General features: G+C 44.2%; 1 protein-coding gene across 6 annotated transcripts in view; it reads left to right on the top strand.

Moving 5' to 3' along the window:
- pou2f1b (POU class 2 homeobox 1b) overlaps window positions 1-14,723 on the top strand; it is a 301,199-nt gene that overhangs the window by 145,107 nt on the left and 141,369 nt on the right. For all 6 annotated transcript variants that reach the window (XM_068040849.1, XM_068040855.1, XM_068040850.1 and 3 more), the window contains one exon: window positions 12,912-13,037. In XM_068040849.1, the coding sequence (XP_067896950.1) occupies window positions 12,912-13,037 (126 nt within the window). The remainder of the gene's footprint in view (window positions 1-12,911; window positions 13,038-14,723) is intronic.

Below are 14,723 nucleotides of genomic sequence, written 5' to 3'. Positions count from 1 at the left end.
CATTCTCTCACCCTCCAACTCTCCCTGTTTATACTAGTGCTGTGCTCCCTCTTTCCCTTCTCCAGAGTTCAACCTGGCATTCTTTATTTTCTTCTCTTCCACCACCACTGCCCCCAACCCCTGTTCGCAGCTGTTAATGTCATAGTGTTGACACTGCTATCTAACTGTTACAACTGGTTGCTGATATTGCCTGTTTTAGATTAGATTAGATTAGAGATACAGCACTGAAACAGGCCCTTCGGCCCACCGAGTCTGTGCCGAACATCAACCACCCATTTATACTAATCCTACACTAATCCCATATTCCTACCAAACATCCCCACCTGTCCCTATATTTCCCTACCACCTACCTATACTAGTGACACTTTATAATGGCCAATTTACCTATCAACCTGCAAGTCTTTTGGCTTGTGGGAGGAAACCGGAGCACCCGGAGAAAACCCACGCAGACACAGGGAGAACTTGCAAACTCCACACAGGCAGTACCCGGAATCGAACCCGGGTCCCTGGAGCTGTGAGGCTGCGGTGCTAACCACTGCGCCACTGTGCCGCCACTGTGCCTTTATGCTAGGCAGGAATTCCTGTTCTTAAGTGAAATATTGCCTGCAGTATGTAGAAGCGAGGAGTCCATGCAGACCGAATTCCTGCAAAAAAAAAATTAAAGCTGCAATTATTTCACTTTGCCAGTAGATGGCTGCAGCTGTATAAATAGAGCTTAAATAGCAGGGAAAGAATGTGGTTTTGTAATCATAGTGTCATAGAGTTATACAGCACAGAAACAGGCCCTTTGGCTCATCGTGTCATTGCTGGCCATCAAGCACCTATCTATTCTAATCCCATTTTCCAGCATTTGGCCCATAGCCTTGTATGCTATGGCGTTTCAAGTGCACATCTAAATACTTCTTAAATGCTGTGAGGGTTCCTGCCTCTACTACCCCTTCAGGCAGTTTGTGTTCCAGATTCCAACCACCCTCTGGGTGAAAAAGTTTTTCCTCAAATCCCCTCTAAATCCCCTGCCCCTCACCTGAAGACTATGCCCCCTGGTTGTTGACACCTCCGCTAAGGGAAAAAGTTTCTTATCAATGCATTCCTATCAATGCCCCTCATAATTTTGTATACCTCAATCAGGTCCTCCCTCTGCCTTCTTTGCGCTAAGGAAAACAACCCTAGCCTATCCAGTCTCTCTTCATAGCTGAAATGCTCCAGCCCAGGCAACATCCTGGTGAATCTCCTCGGCACCCTCTCTCGTGCAATCACATCCTTCCTATAGTGTGGTAACCAGAACTGTACACAGCTCTCCAGCTGTGGCCTAACTAGCGTTTTATACAGCTCCATCATAACCTCCCTGCTCTTACCTTTATTAGCCGAGGCATAGAATATAAGTATCCCATAAGCCTTCCTAACCACCTTATCTACCTGTGCTGCTGCCTTCAGCGATCTACGGACAAGTACACCAAGGTCCCTCTGACCTTCTGTACTTCCTCGGGTCCTACCATCCATTGTATATTCCCTTGCCTTGTTAGTCCTCACAAAATGCATCACCTCACACATCTCCGGATTAAATTCCATTTGCCACTGCTCCGCCCATTTTACCAGCCCATCTAGATCTTCCTGTAATCTAAGGCTTTCCTCCTCACTATTTACAACACCACCAATTTTCGTGTCATCTGTGAACTTACTGATCATACCTCCTATATTCATGTCTAAATCATTAATGTACACTACAAACAGCAAGGGTCCCGAGCACTGAGCCCTGTGGTAGACCACTGGTCACAGGCTTCCAATTGCAAAAACAACCCTCGACCATCACCCTCTGCCTCCTGCCACTAAGCCAGTTTTGGAACCAATTTGCCAAATTGTCCTGGATCCCATGGGCTCTTACCTTCTTAACCAAGCTCCCATGTGGGACCTAATGAAAAGCTTTACTGAAGTCAATATAGACTGCATCAACTGCCTTACCCTCATCTACACATCTAGTCACCTCTTCAAAAAATTCAATCAAGTTTGTTAGACATGATCTCCCCCTGACAAAGCCATGCTGAATATCCCTGATTTAATCCCTGCCTCTCCAAGTGGAGATTAATCCTGTACCTCAGAATTTTTCCAATAGTTTCCCTACCACTGATGTTAGACTCACTGGCCTCTAATTACCTGGTTTATCCCTGCTACCCTTCTTGAATAATGGAGTACCACCAAATTGCAATACTAAACATTTTCTTGTAAATAAAAGTTTTTTTTCAAAAAAGGAAAATAAAACCCTTCTAACACAAATTCTATTAATCCCAAGCTTTTAAGTGTATTAACAAGCCATTGAAGATGATGTGAAAGCTGTGGAGTAGTGTGGGGTCAGTGGAAGAGAAGAGTGAAACATTTCTAGCCAATAAAAGTAGGCTCTGGAAAGTGTTCAATAAATTTAAATTACATTTCCCTGCTGCTGTGCCTATTTTTGGATGTGTAATTTAAAATGGAGAGTTTTATATTTGAGAAATTAAGACTGCGAAATTTGGCTCCTTAGAGCCCAATATTTCAGCACTACTAGTGCAGTTGCTGGGTCAAAACCCTGGAATTTCTTGCATAACAGCAGTATGGGTGTGCCAACACCATACAGCCTGCAGCGGTTCAAGAAGACAGCTCATCACCACATTTTCAAGAGAAATTAGGGTTGGGCAATAAATGCTGATTTTGTCAGCAATGCCTGCATCCCATAAATGAAATTTTTAAAAAAACAGGCCCACACCTTACCCTTTGCTTTGTTACTGACCATCACAGTGCCTGCTTTACCACACTAATAAACACTACCAGAAAATAAATGTTCCATACCTGTGCCTGTCGTGCGTGTGCCTTTGCCTTTCCTGCTGCTTCTGTGCAGTGGCTGAAGAATGGCCTTGCAGGATGACTTGGAGCAGCTCCTGCCCTAAAAGTCCCAACTTCGGACTGCAACATCTTGGCATGGATGGCAGTAGTCTGGGCTGACTGGCTGACAGGCAGCAGCAAAGACACTGGCGGAGTGGCATGTTGGGAGGGCGAATGCTTGAGAGAGGACAGCAGATCTGTCCTCCATGGAGCCTCTTCCATTCCCCAGCGCGGTGCCTAAGCAGTCTTAGTAAACTTTTGGAGGACAGATTGCTGGACTGCTGTGACCCCTTGCAAGCTCCTTTGAACACTGGCATCACAGCCATGATGGCAACATCTGAGCTAATGTGGCAGCAAATTCAGCTTGCATGAGAGAAGTGTGGCGTTGCCTTGTGGCAAGCTGTCCTTGCATGAGAACAAAGTGAGCTTCCACTGCACCACCCAGATATTGGGTGGCTTCTGCTTGTGTTGCAACAGATATTGAGACATCGGCCATCAGATGTTGCATTGTGATTGGGTCCGGAAGTGTGTTAATGAAGTTGCCCACCGCTTCCACATTGGAAAGGATGGGCTAGAAAGACCTGTGCCAAGTTGTTTCTGGATTCCCCCATACTCCTTGATACTGCAGCGGACTTTCTGACAAGTCTGCCAATGCACCAAGCATTTCTTTCTACATACCCATCAGCCTTCTCCTGTATGTCACCCCATCGAAGTTCTCATCTGAGCCCTCTGTAGCAGAGCTTGTGTGCAACCTTGCCTTTCCTTGAGCTGGCACTCTGCTACCCTTGCCTCCTGCCTTGGCTGCAGGCCACTTGTGCCCAGTGTCTCACCAGGAGCAGGCTCTGCATCTAATCTATCCTCTAAGTATGCGCAGCGTCAGTATCTGAGCTGATGGCTGTGAGAGTGAGTGATGGTGTTTCCTCTTCACTGTTTTTCTGATCTTTAACAACTACCTGATGAGGGTACAGTTCTTTAGTATCTGAAAAGCGAAAGACACATGGGTAGGTTTGTGATGTGGGGGGTGGGGGAAAGCAAGAATCTATGCTTACACCATCTGCAGCTTGTAAACTAGAAGAGATTGTGGGATGATGGGAAAATTTGTGAGGATGAGGTAAAGCTATGAATTTAAGGTTTTGAGTCTTTCTTGATGATTGTAGGTAGGTCTATATGGACTTCAGTAAGGCATATTTATATTTGATTATATTTCAAATGGCCTAAATGGTAGTAAATGCTTTTTATGACTGTAAAATTACATTTTAACATAAGAGTATGGACAATGTTCACATATTTAGAAATTGTTTCAGTACCAAAATGTACTTGATGGTGGTGCTGTTGAGCTTGTATAAGTCTGTTTGCAGCAAAGCAAGTCAATACAGAAGAATATTACCACTTTTCACCAATAAAGTAATTGAAAATGCATTCTTTTATATAAAAAATATGCAACTTTTATAAACAGTAAACATCAGGGGGTGGCCTCAAAGCCTGCCTGGAATGTTGGCCTCTGGGGGCAATAGGCCTTCTCTTGGCATTTCTTCGCGGATGAGTATTTTGGGAAGGTTGTACTCATCAGTTGCAGGCACGCTGGTGGCTAGTCAGGCCTATCCGTGACCAGCAGATTCTCCCAAAGCAGGTGCAAATGAAGTTTAGTCGCTGCTGGGGGCAATTGGATCTATCCTTCTCCTCCTTTTCTCTTTCATGCTGGTTCTTCGCTCAGTCTCAAAGGTGTCTGTAGCCCTCCTGATGTAGCATCTCCGGGCATCAAAATCTATGGCCAGGACTTCCCACTGGTGATGGTCGATGTGGCACACCGAGAGGGACTTCTTCAGGGAATCCTTGAAATGTTTGCATGGGGCCCTTCTGTTTCTTTTACGGATCTTGGGCAGGTGACTTATCATCCATCTGAGCAACGTGACCTGCCCAATGCAATTGGCTTTGCAGGAGGATGGCCTCTATGCTGGTGACGTTGGCCGTTTCCAGGACTTCAGTGTTTGTGATGTGGTCCTGCCAGCGGATATTGAGGATGCTGGGGAGGCAGTGCTGATTTAAGTGCTCTAGAAAGCATACACGACAGTGGTATTGAGCCCATGACTTGGCGCCATGCCAAAGGCTGGTGAGGACTACAGCTTTGCACACTTTGAGTTTGGTATGTGCTCTGAGGCTGTGGTTGCTCCACACTCGCTAGTAGAGTCTGCCAAATGTACTGTTTGCTTTTGAAAGCCTATTGTCCACTTCTTGTCTATGGTAGCATCAAACGAGATGACACTCCCCAAATAGGTAAATTGCTTGATGGCATTCAGCTTGGTTCCCTCGATGACCATAGCTTGGTGGTCTATGTTTTTTTTGGGGTGCAGGCTGATGCAGGACTTCAGTTTTGATTTTTAGTCTGAAGTGTTGTACCGCCTCAGAAAAACGTGTTATATTTTGCAAGTCTGACTGACCGTGGGCCAGGAAAGTGCAGTCATCGACAAAAAGAAGCTCACGGATGAGTTTTTCTTGTGTCTTTGTGTGAACCTGAAAACTCTTGAGGTTGAAAAGGCTTCCATCAGTCTGGAAGTGTACGTAAACTCACTCAAGATCTTCAGTTGCCTGCTGCAGCATCATGTTGAAAAAGATGGTGAATAAGGTTGGGGCCAGCACACATGCCTGCTTCACGCCATTGGAGATTCAGAAGGGACTCCAGAGGTCGCTGTTTTGCTTGACTTGTCTGAACTGATTTTCATTAAACTGCTTCACCATGGACACGAACCTGGGTGGACATCCAAGTTTTTCAAGGACTTTCCAAAGTCCATCTGTGCACAGTGTCGAATGCCTTGGTGAGGTCTACGAAAGTGACGTACAGGCCTTTGTTTTGCGCTCAATGCTTTTTTGGTAATTGTCTGAGTGCAAAGACCATGTCTGTGGTGCCTCTGTTTGCTCGCAATCCTTCAGCCCTGGCTGTTATCTTTATCAAGAAACACATCCGCCCAGATGGTGTCATGTTCATCATTTCTCCCCTCACTACGTTTTGCCCGTCAGCTGAGACGGTGTGGCACTTGGAGCCAGCAGTGAGAGTTGGGTGCAGATGAGGGCCAGTCGTTCCAGTCCATCCTACAAATAGAATGCAGCTGACTGAAAGTACGAGAGTGCTACCTTTATCTGAGCACCCATGCACCCCGCAATAGGCCTTAATTAGCCTTTAAATCCCGTTAATTGGCTACCCGCTGCTTGTGGGCGAATAGCCCTGCTGCCCCTGTCAGCCCCCCCTCTCCCCCAAAATCCTGTCTCTGGGAAGATGGCTTGGGTGCAGGATAGAGCCAGCAAACTGGCACGCCAGCTGGTGGCAGAAATTTTTACACCTGCCTGCCTCTGTGCTTGCTGCCATTGGGGACTAAGAATCCTTCCCCAGAAACCTTTTTCCCCCAAATTGCTGTGACTAAATTGTGTCAGATGTCAGGAATTTTGACTGGGATTTATGGGTCTAGACACAATTAAATAAGTTTTGAAGCAATGGTTGAATGCAACAGATGCTGAAAGACTACTTGTCATGTAATCTTCACCCCCTCAAGTCTGAGGCGTACAGACTGGAGGATGTTGTATGATTGCTTTAAGAGTGATGTCCCTTTAAGAATTCAGTATGCTAATGAGCTAAGTGCCAGGATGTAACCATGTGACTAGAAGCCAGAGTCACTTTGCACTGTAACACTCTGGACAAAGGCTCTGTATATAGTTTGCTCTGTGTTGTATATACTAATTTAGCTGTGAATAAACCTTCTAAAGATCTTCAAGAAACTGGAATCCACATACCTCATTGTGTTGCTTAAGATAACACAAAGAAATACATGACATGGTGGCAGGAGTGGTGAAAAGACAAGATATAAGCTTGAAGACCACGGGTAAAACAGCAAACAAGGTTGAAAAGCAATACAGAAAATAAGAGAAAATTTTGAAGCAACAAGTCAAGAAACTTTAAAACAAGTTTCTGAAAAGAGTGAAAGAAAGCTACATACCTTCGAAGTCTGAGCAACTCTCCATAGAATGGAAGCGTGGCTGGAAAGCAAGCGATCGGGTGAGTCTTTGTGCCAACGATCAAGCAATCCCAGTTTTTAAAAAAAGCCTTTGAAGAGTTTTTTTAAAAACTCATTTTCTAAAGGTTCTATAAGCAAGAGAAAAAAATGGGAAAACCCTGAAAAGCAGGCGAACTGTAGAAAAAAAAGTCTGATAGTGGAAAAAAGTGCAGAAACCCCCAAGTCACCATTAAAGCATTCAGGCTGAAAAAATTATTAAACCAGTCAAGTGTGAAAAAGATAAATAAACTCTAGCAAAAAAAAAGCAAAGGAAAATCCTTGAACCGCCTATTGCACGGCTATATACACATAAAAGCGAAGGCTTAAAAGAGAACCTGTGACACTTCATCAAAGCAGCTAGCTTAGGAAAAAAAGGAAGTTCTTCAAGGGGGAACAGCGCAGAGTTCGTAGAACAAATTTTAAAGCAACTTTTAAGCCACAAATAGGAAAGCCATAATAAGTACAATGCTAAAGGCACACACCGAGCAGAACAAAGTTAAATACAGAGCAGAAAGCAAAAGAATAGCCCAAGGATGGATGTCAAATTTCCCAGCATGAACTGGAAGGCCATTGATACCGTATTAGAGTTCAAACTTTTTAAACAAAGGATACAATTATGCGTCATAGACCAAGCGGTTGCAGAACCAGAGAAGCAGGCTGTGAAAATGCCGATAGCAGTTAGAAATGAAGGATTATATAGAATCGATACCTCTGGCTTATCTGAAGGGGACCAGAAAGATCCCACAAGATATGGAAAGTGCTAGACGATCAGCTTTGGGTAAGAATGAATTTTAGAATTCATCACCTGGAATTAATGTCCTACTGGCAACAGCCACAGGAATCAGTAGATCAATTCATCAGTAGATGCCGTAGTAAGGGCACCGAATGTGATTTTTCAGAAACCGCTGTCTGTGCGAATAGTGGAGCTGGTGACTGTCTCAATACCTATTGAAGTATTTCAGAAATACCTCTTTGGGAGGGGTGGGGGGGGGGGGGGGTGGGGGGGGGAAGAAAGGTCACAGCATTGATGCACTGCTAGAAGATGGCAGGAAATACAAAGCCATTGTAGCTGGACAACAGCGACTGCAAGCACTAGGTGCAACTGACCGTATCAGCACGGTAACAGGTCACACAAAGCAAGCAAGCTGTGTGGTTTGTCCCACTCACCATGAAGTTATCCTGCATTTCAAGATCTGTGCAAGGCGTGCAGGAAATCTGGCTCCAAAGACGAGCCAGAATTCACAATAAGACACAAACAAATAGAAGGCAGGCGTAGCAGCAAGGAGAGCACCAGAGACCTGAGTAAATGTAAGCCGATACGTGAAGTCCACTGCGAAATAGACCTGAGACAAGATTCAGTGGAGCGATTCTCAGCCAGAAGACGAGCAGGCATTTCACGTTGTAAACCTGACAGATTGTGTTGAAGAAGTCAAGCAACTGGAACCTTTTGCCACTATTAATATCATGTGCCCAAAGAAAGTTGGCAAACACACACTCAGGACTAAGATTGACACCCGAGCTAGAGCAAATATCCTACCAGTCCGAATCCTGAAGGATATTACTGGGATCATTTGGAAACTAATGATACAACCGACAACTGCAAAGTTACTGCATACAATTGGTCCCCATCCCTTGCAGTGACACTAACCATGCAATGCAGCTATGGCAAGTCAGCATGGAAACCACAAATATTTTACCTGATAGACACAAGCGGACCAGCAATGGTAGGACTACCAGCGTGTAAGGATCTCAACATCATGATTATCCAAAAGATCACCAAGGTACCCATTACAGCAGAAGAGACCAAGGGTACCTGCATTGGATCAGTCCAGGACTTGAAACAAATGTACCCGGAGAGGTTCGACGACATAGGAGATTTCAAAGGCGATGCCGTACTGCACTTCAGAGAGGATGCACACCCTGTATCCAGCCCCCTGATGTCTGAGATTGAGTCGCAGTTCTTCCAGGATCTCCATGGTTCTGGTTTGGAGAGTATCGCCCCCTTCTCAGATGCCACACCAAGGGAATAAGGATCCAAATTCAAATGATGGAAGTTCTTTATCAACAGGCAGTGTTGCTTTGTGCTCCAGTGACTCAGAAGAAGAGATTCAGGTTGTAACCGTTGAGAAACAAAGGCTGATAGTGGGGAGCAGTGCCAAGGGAAAATCTCCAAGGACTGGATCCCTGCTCGCAGACTCTGGCCAGCATCAAAGGGTGCAGTCTGGAAATCCATCAAAAGCACAACTATGTTGCGCCCTCACCTCTGGTCTCTAGAGAACCGCGAGGACCAAAACGATCTATGAGGCCAAGTACTCCTCTGCCAACAAGTTCTCGATCTTGAGCCCCAGACCTTCAGACACAGAGGATGAGGAGAGGCAAAGTACACACGCTGTCCCAGAGAGGCAGAGGAGGAATGAATTGAAGCATTGTCTGTTGGCTCTTCGAGATGAGGTGCCGGAACTTTCCAAGAATGACAAGGCCTCAAAAGTGGTCGTCCAGAGAAAAGTAACAGGATATGTTAGCAGGCTGAAGGCAGAGCAACAGAAACTGAATGCAGAGAGGGAGCAACTTCAGAAAAAACAGCAACAGCTGAAACGCAAATTCTCCGAGATGCAAGAGTCACTGCTCAAAAAACAAGGGAGAATGAAGATGGTGCATGACCAACGTGCAGTGACAAAACAACAAGCCAACAACCAACACATTGACAACATGTCTACAAACCAAAAACAGCCAAGGGTGAAATCCACATCCCCAGAAGGTTATACCGTAATAAGATCTAGAAAAGTTGTCAAACCACTGAAACAATATATGGACTCTTAAGCTTCTGCACTCGTAAATTTCACAATCCCTATCTTTATACTTGTAAATTTTATAATCTCTATCCCTGTATTATCCAACTTTGTGTTTTTACTTGTAAAGTACAAGATTTATCTTTGGAAAGAAAGGGAATGTTGTATGATCGCTTTGAGCGATGTCCCTTGAAGAACTCAGTATGCTAATGAGTTAAGTACCAGGATGTAGCCATGTGACCAGAAGCCGTAGTCACTTTGCACTGTAATACCCAGGACAAAGGTTCTGTATATAGTTTGCTCTGTATTGTGTATATACCAGTTTAGCATTAATAAACCTTCTAGACTATCTTCAAGGAACTGGGATCTGCGTACCTCATTGCATTGCTTAAGATAAGACAAAGAAACACATGACGGAGGACAATAGGCTTTGTCATCCATCACCACATCTGGCTGGACCGTGTACTTGACATCATGCCTCCCTGTCTGCCAAAACCATGCAGGATCATCATGTAGAACAAAGATAACCTGTGATTTTTCTTCACTTTGAACCTGCTTTACAGATGCTTTTCCCTTCTCCTCCACACTCACTTCCAACAACAATTATGAGGAGCTCATGGGATTTATTTTGTCACTGACCTGAGAACATCCATTTCAGCTGTTGTCTTCCTTCCCTTTCCCACCCAGGTATATCTCTCCCCAGGCTCCCACTGCCCCCATCCATCCCCTTCCTGCATGTCTTGCTATTCCCCCATCTTTCCCTGTACCATCTCCAAGCTCATTCTCTCCACGTGATCCATCTTTTTCTCCTGACCCCAGTCTAACTAAACTGCCAATTTGCCTTTTTGGCCAGTATGCTAGCTGGCATTATAAACAGTTCCTCCTTGGGTACTGTTCCCTCTGCCTTGATCAGTCCCTTTCAAAAATTCACCTTTGACCCCTCTATCCTTGCGAACGGCAGTCCAATCTCGAAGTTCCCTTGGACTTGTAGTTGCCTTCCAAATCCATGCCCATCTCTTCAACTTGGCTTCCACGCCTGCTATAGAACCAAAACTGCCCTAATCAGAGTTACACATGACCATCATTGTGACCGTAACCATGGTACACTATCCCTACTTGACATTTCTACAGTCTTTCAAACAGTCAGCCATACCATCCTCCGATTTCCAGATTGATGGTACTTTCCTTGTTTGGTCCCACTCTCACTTGTTTAATAATAACAAGAGCACCTCCAGCACTGATTTCTCTTCATGCCCTGCAGTTTTACTTTGAGTCTCCCAAGGATCTATCCCTTCTGTTTCTTGTCTACCTCTCCACCACCTCCCTCAACCCTCCACTGCCTCTGTTGTCAGGTGTCTTTCCAAGCATCTAGTCTTACATTTGTTGCAGTTTTCCGTGGTCAAACATTGGGAAGACCAAAGCCATCAACTTTGGCCTTGCCACAAACTCCATACCTTCGATACCATTCTCTCTGCCTAGCTGCTGTCTCCAACCTCCGTGTCCTATTCAACTCCAAGCTGAACTTCTAACCCCGTATTTTCTCCATCGCAAAGACTACCTATTTCCACCTCTTGGGCATTTTCAGTCAACAGTAACAACAACTTGTATATGGCACTTGACAGGAGCATTATAAAGCAAAATTAGACTAAGCTACATAAGGTGATGCTGGGGCAGATGGCTAAAAGCTTGGTCAAAGAGGTAGGTTTTAAGGAAGAGAGAGAGGTTGAGGGAGAGAGCTTTAGGGAGCGAATTCCAGAGCTTATGACCTCGGCAGCTGAAGGCACAGCCACCAGCAGTGGAGCAATTAAAATCTAGAATGCTCAAGAGGCCAGCATTAGATGAGGCGGTCTTCATGATGGTGGAGTTATATGGTCAGAAGCTCACCTCGTGGTCAGATATCACACAAAGATGGTAAACAGACTGGTTTAGTATCGGACTGTTGTCGGGAAGAGTGATGGAATCGGTAGCTAGGGAGTGAAGTTTGGAGCGGGTCCGAAGACAATGGCTTCCGTCTTCCTACCTTTAATTGGAGGAAATTTCTGCACATCCAGAACTGGATGTTGGATAAGCAGTCTGATGATTTTGCAACAATGGAAAAGTCCAGAGAGGTGGTGCTGAGGATAGAGCTGGGTGCCGTCGGCGTAGCTATGAAAACTAATGCTGTGCTTTCGGGCAATGTCACTGAGGAGCAGCATGTAGATGGGAAATAGAAGGAGCCAAAGATAGATCCTTCGGGGACATCAGAGGTAATGGTTGTGGGAACGGGAAGAGAAGCCATTGCAGGAGAAACGTTTGGCTATAATTAGATAGATAAGAATGGAACCAGGTGAATACAGTCCTACTCAACTGGATGACAGTGGAGAGACATTGGAGGAGGATGGTATGGTCAACAATGATAAAGGCTGCAGACAGGACGAGTAGGGATAGTTTACCTATGTCACAGTCACGTAAGATGTCATTTGTGACTTTGGTAAGAGCTGTTTCTGTACTGTGGCGGGGAAGAAACCTAATTGGAGGGATGTCCTCAGCCAACGTACTGTTGAAATTGATGCTGTTGTCCCTTCCAGACTTGACTATTCCAAATGTTATCTTGGCCAGCCTCCCATCTTCTACCCATTCTTGGCTCCTGCTCATCCATGACACTTCTGTGCATTACCCTATCCTGCAGCAAGATTGCTTGCCCATTACTCCTGTTCTCATTGACTGACATACCCTCCTTTTAATCTCTGCACCTCCTTCACCTGTTTTAAGACCCTTTCAGAAACTATTTTGTTTGGCTACCCGGACTAATAATGTATCCTGTTGCACTTGTTTCCACCTACAGTTCCACCTCCCAATCAATTTTTGAGGTACATATTCATATTTCATTCTCTCTAGGTAAAATTCAAGATAAAAGTATAAATTGCTTTAGTACTGCATAATGGCAAATCATTTAGTAATATTTGAACACTACAGTACACTACACTACTCTTGCCTTTTTGTCAGAAGAGGATCTTTGGTGTTGAGGGATTTTGAGGAGAAGTGGTGATTGAAACTGTTTATATGCAGTGTACACACTGCTTAGCAATATTAACTGGTCAGTGCTGCATTTAAAAATAATAGTGCCGAATTTCCAGTTGCATTAAGCTGGATGTTTAGTGTGCTGCTGTACTAACACAATCAGGTTTTTGTTTTTAAAGGTGCCTTAGTAAAATAGTGATTAATCAGTTTGTTTTGATGTTTTAAGGTAAAAAGTGAAGAATCGGGGGATTCATCGTCCCAGCAAACAACAAACCAACCATTGCTGCAGCCATCTTTACAGACCACCCTTCCGCAGACTCAGCTTATGCTTGCTGGAGGGCAGATCACTGGGGTATGTGGGAACCATTTTCAATCAAATTTGAATTTAAGATATATAGAAAAGTCAAGTTACCTAGTTCTAATCTATAATGAGTTTTATAGGGAATAAAATTAATTCATATTAACACACCATTAACATATTGTTTGCCTTTGCTCCACGACCTTCTGGTCAGCTATTCTGTGACCTACACCACCTCCTTTGTTATCTCTTGCCCCACCCCCGCTTTACTTGCTTATAACCTTTTTACATTTCTAATATTTGCCAGTTCTGAAGAAGGGTCACTGACCTGAAACATTAACTCTGCTTCTGTCTCCGCAGATGCTGCCAGACCTGCTGAGTATTTCCAGCATTTCTTGTTTTTATTTCAGGTTTCCAGCATCCGCAGTATTTTGCTTTTATAAAATTAATTCATCTTTGCCTCAAAACCTACGAAGAATTTTGTCATTTACAGAACATTATTTTAGATGAATGTCAGCATTGCCATTTAACTTGCCCATAGCAAATTTTATCTGAAGTTAAAGAAAAAGCTGAATTATAGAAATTACAGTACATGAGGTCATTTGGCCCATTATGTTTGCAGGCTGTCTACTGTAATCCTACATCCCTAACTTTTTCTCTCCTTCAAATGTATTTCATTTCCATTTTAAATGGTGTTTAGAGGCGTTACTCAATAGTCAGTTGTGGTAAAGTTATCCTAAAGTTATTCTAACATTGTCATTCTTGCAGTAGCAATGTTAATTTCATGTCTCTATTAGCAATTGGCCAATCAGTAGAAACAATGTTTCACTTGTCTTCTCAAAATTTTGCATATAATTTTGAAAATGGCTATTAAATGGTCCACCCATTACACTTTCTGCTCTGCTAAACACAATTTGTTGAGCATTTCTTCACAGCAATAATTCCTTATTCCTGGTAGTCTAGTGATTTTTGTTTCACCGAACCTATAATGAACTGCAGAATTGTGTAGTGCTCCAGCTCTGGCCTAAACAATGTTTTTTTTTTAATTTTTTCATGGGACATGGGCATTGCTGGCAAGGCCAGCATTTGTTTCCCATCCCCAATTGCCCTTGACAACGGAGTGGCTTGCTAGGCCACTTCAGAGGGCAGTTAAGAGTCAACCACATTGCTGTGGGCCTGGAGTCACATGTAGGCCCGACCAGGTAAGGACGGCAGATTTTCTCCCTAAAGGTGTCCAAATAATTTTTAAGAGTAGCCCTCTGTGCTTCCCGAGCATCATTTTACTCACCGGTTTTGGAAGCATCCCTATAACTTATGTAGTTATCAATTGTAAGATGGCAAATACATTTTGTGCACATTGAAATTTAAATACAGGTTTCCCAATTTTGTTTGGCAGCAGCTGAACATGATGAAATTAGTATGGGGTTGAAAATTTTCTTTTCTTTTTCTTTTGGGCCTCCTTATCTCGAGAGACAATGGATACACGCCTGGAGGTGGTCAGTGGTTTGTGAAGCAGCGCCTGGAGTGGCTATAAAGGTTAATTCTAGAGTGACAGGCTCTTTCACAGGTGCTGCAGAGAAATTTGTTTGTTGGGGCTGTTGCACAGTTGGCTCTCCCCTTGCGCCTCTGTCTTTTTTCCTGCCAACTACTAAGTCTCTTCGACTCGCCACATTTTAGCCCTGTCTTTATGGCTGCCCACCAGCTCTGGCGAACGCTGGCAACTGACTCCCACGACTTGTG

This window comes from Heterodontus francisci, chromosome 10, assembly GCF_036365525.1.
Source record: "Heterodontus francisci isolate sHetFra1 chromosome 10, sHetFra1.hap1, whole genome shotgun sequence".
In the NCBI taxonomy this organism is placed as follows: Eukaryota; Metazoa; Chordata; class Chondrichthyes; order Heterodontiformes; family Heterodontidae; genus Heterodontus; species Heterodontus francisci.
Note: the sequence above shows the minus strand (reverse complement) of the source record. Positions and strands in the feature narration are given on the sequence as shown.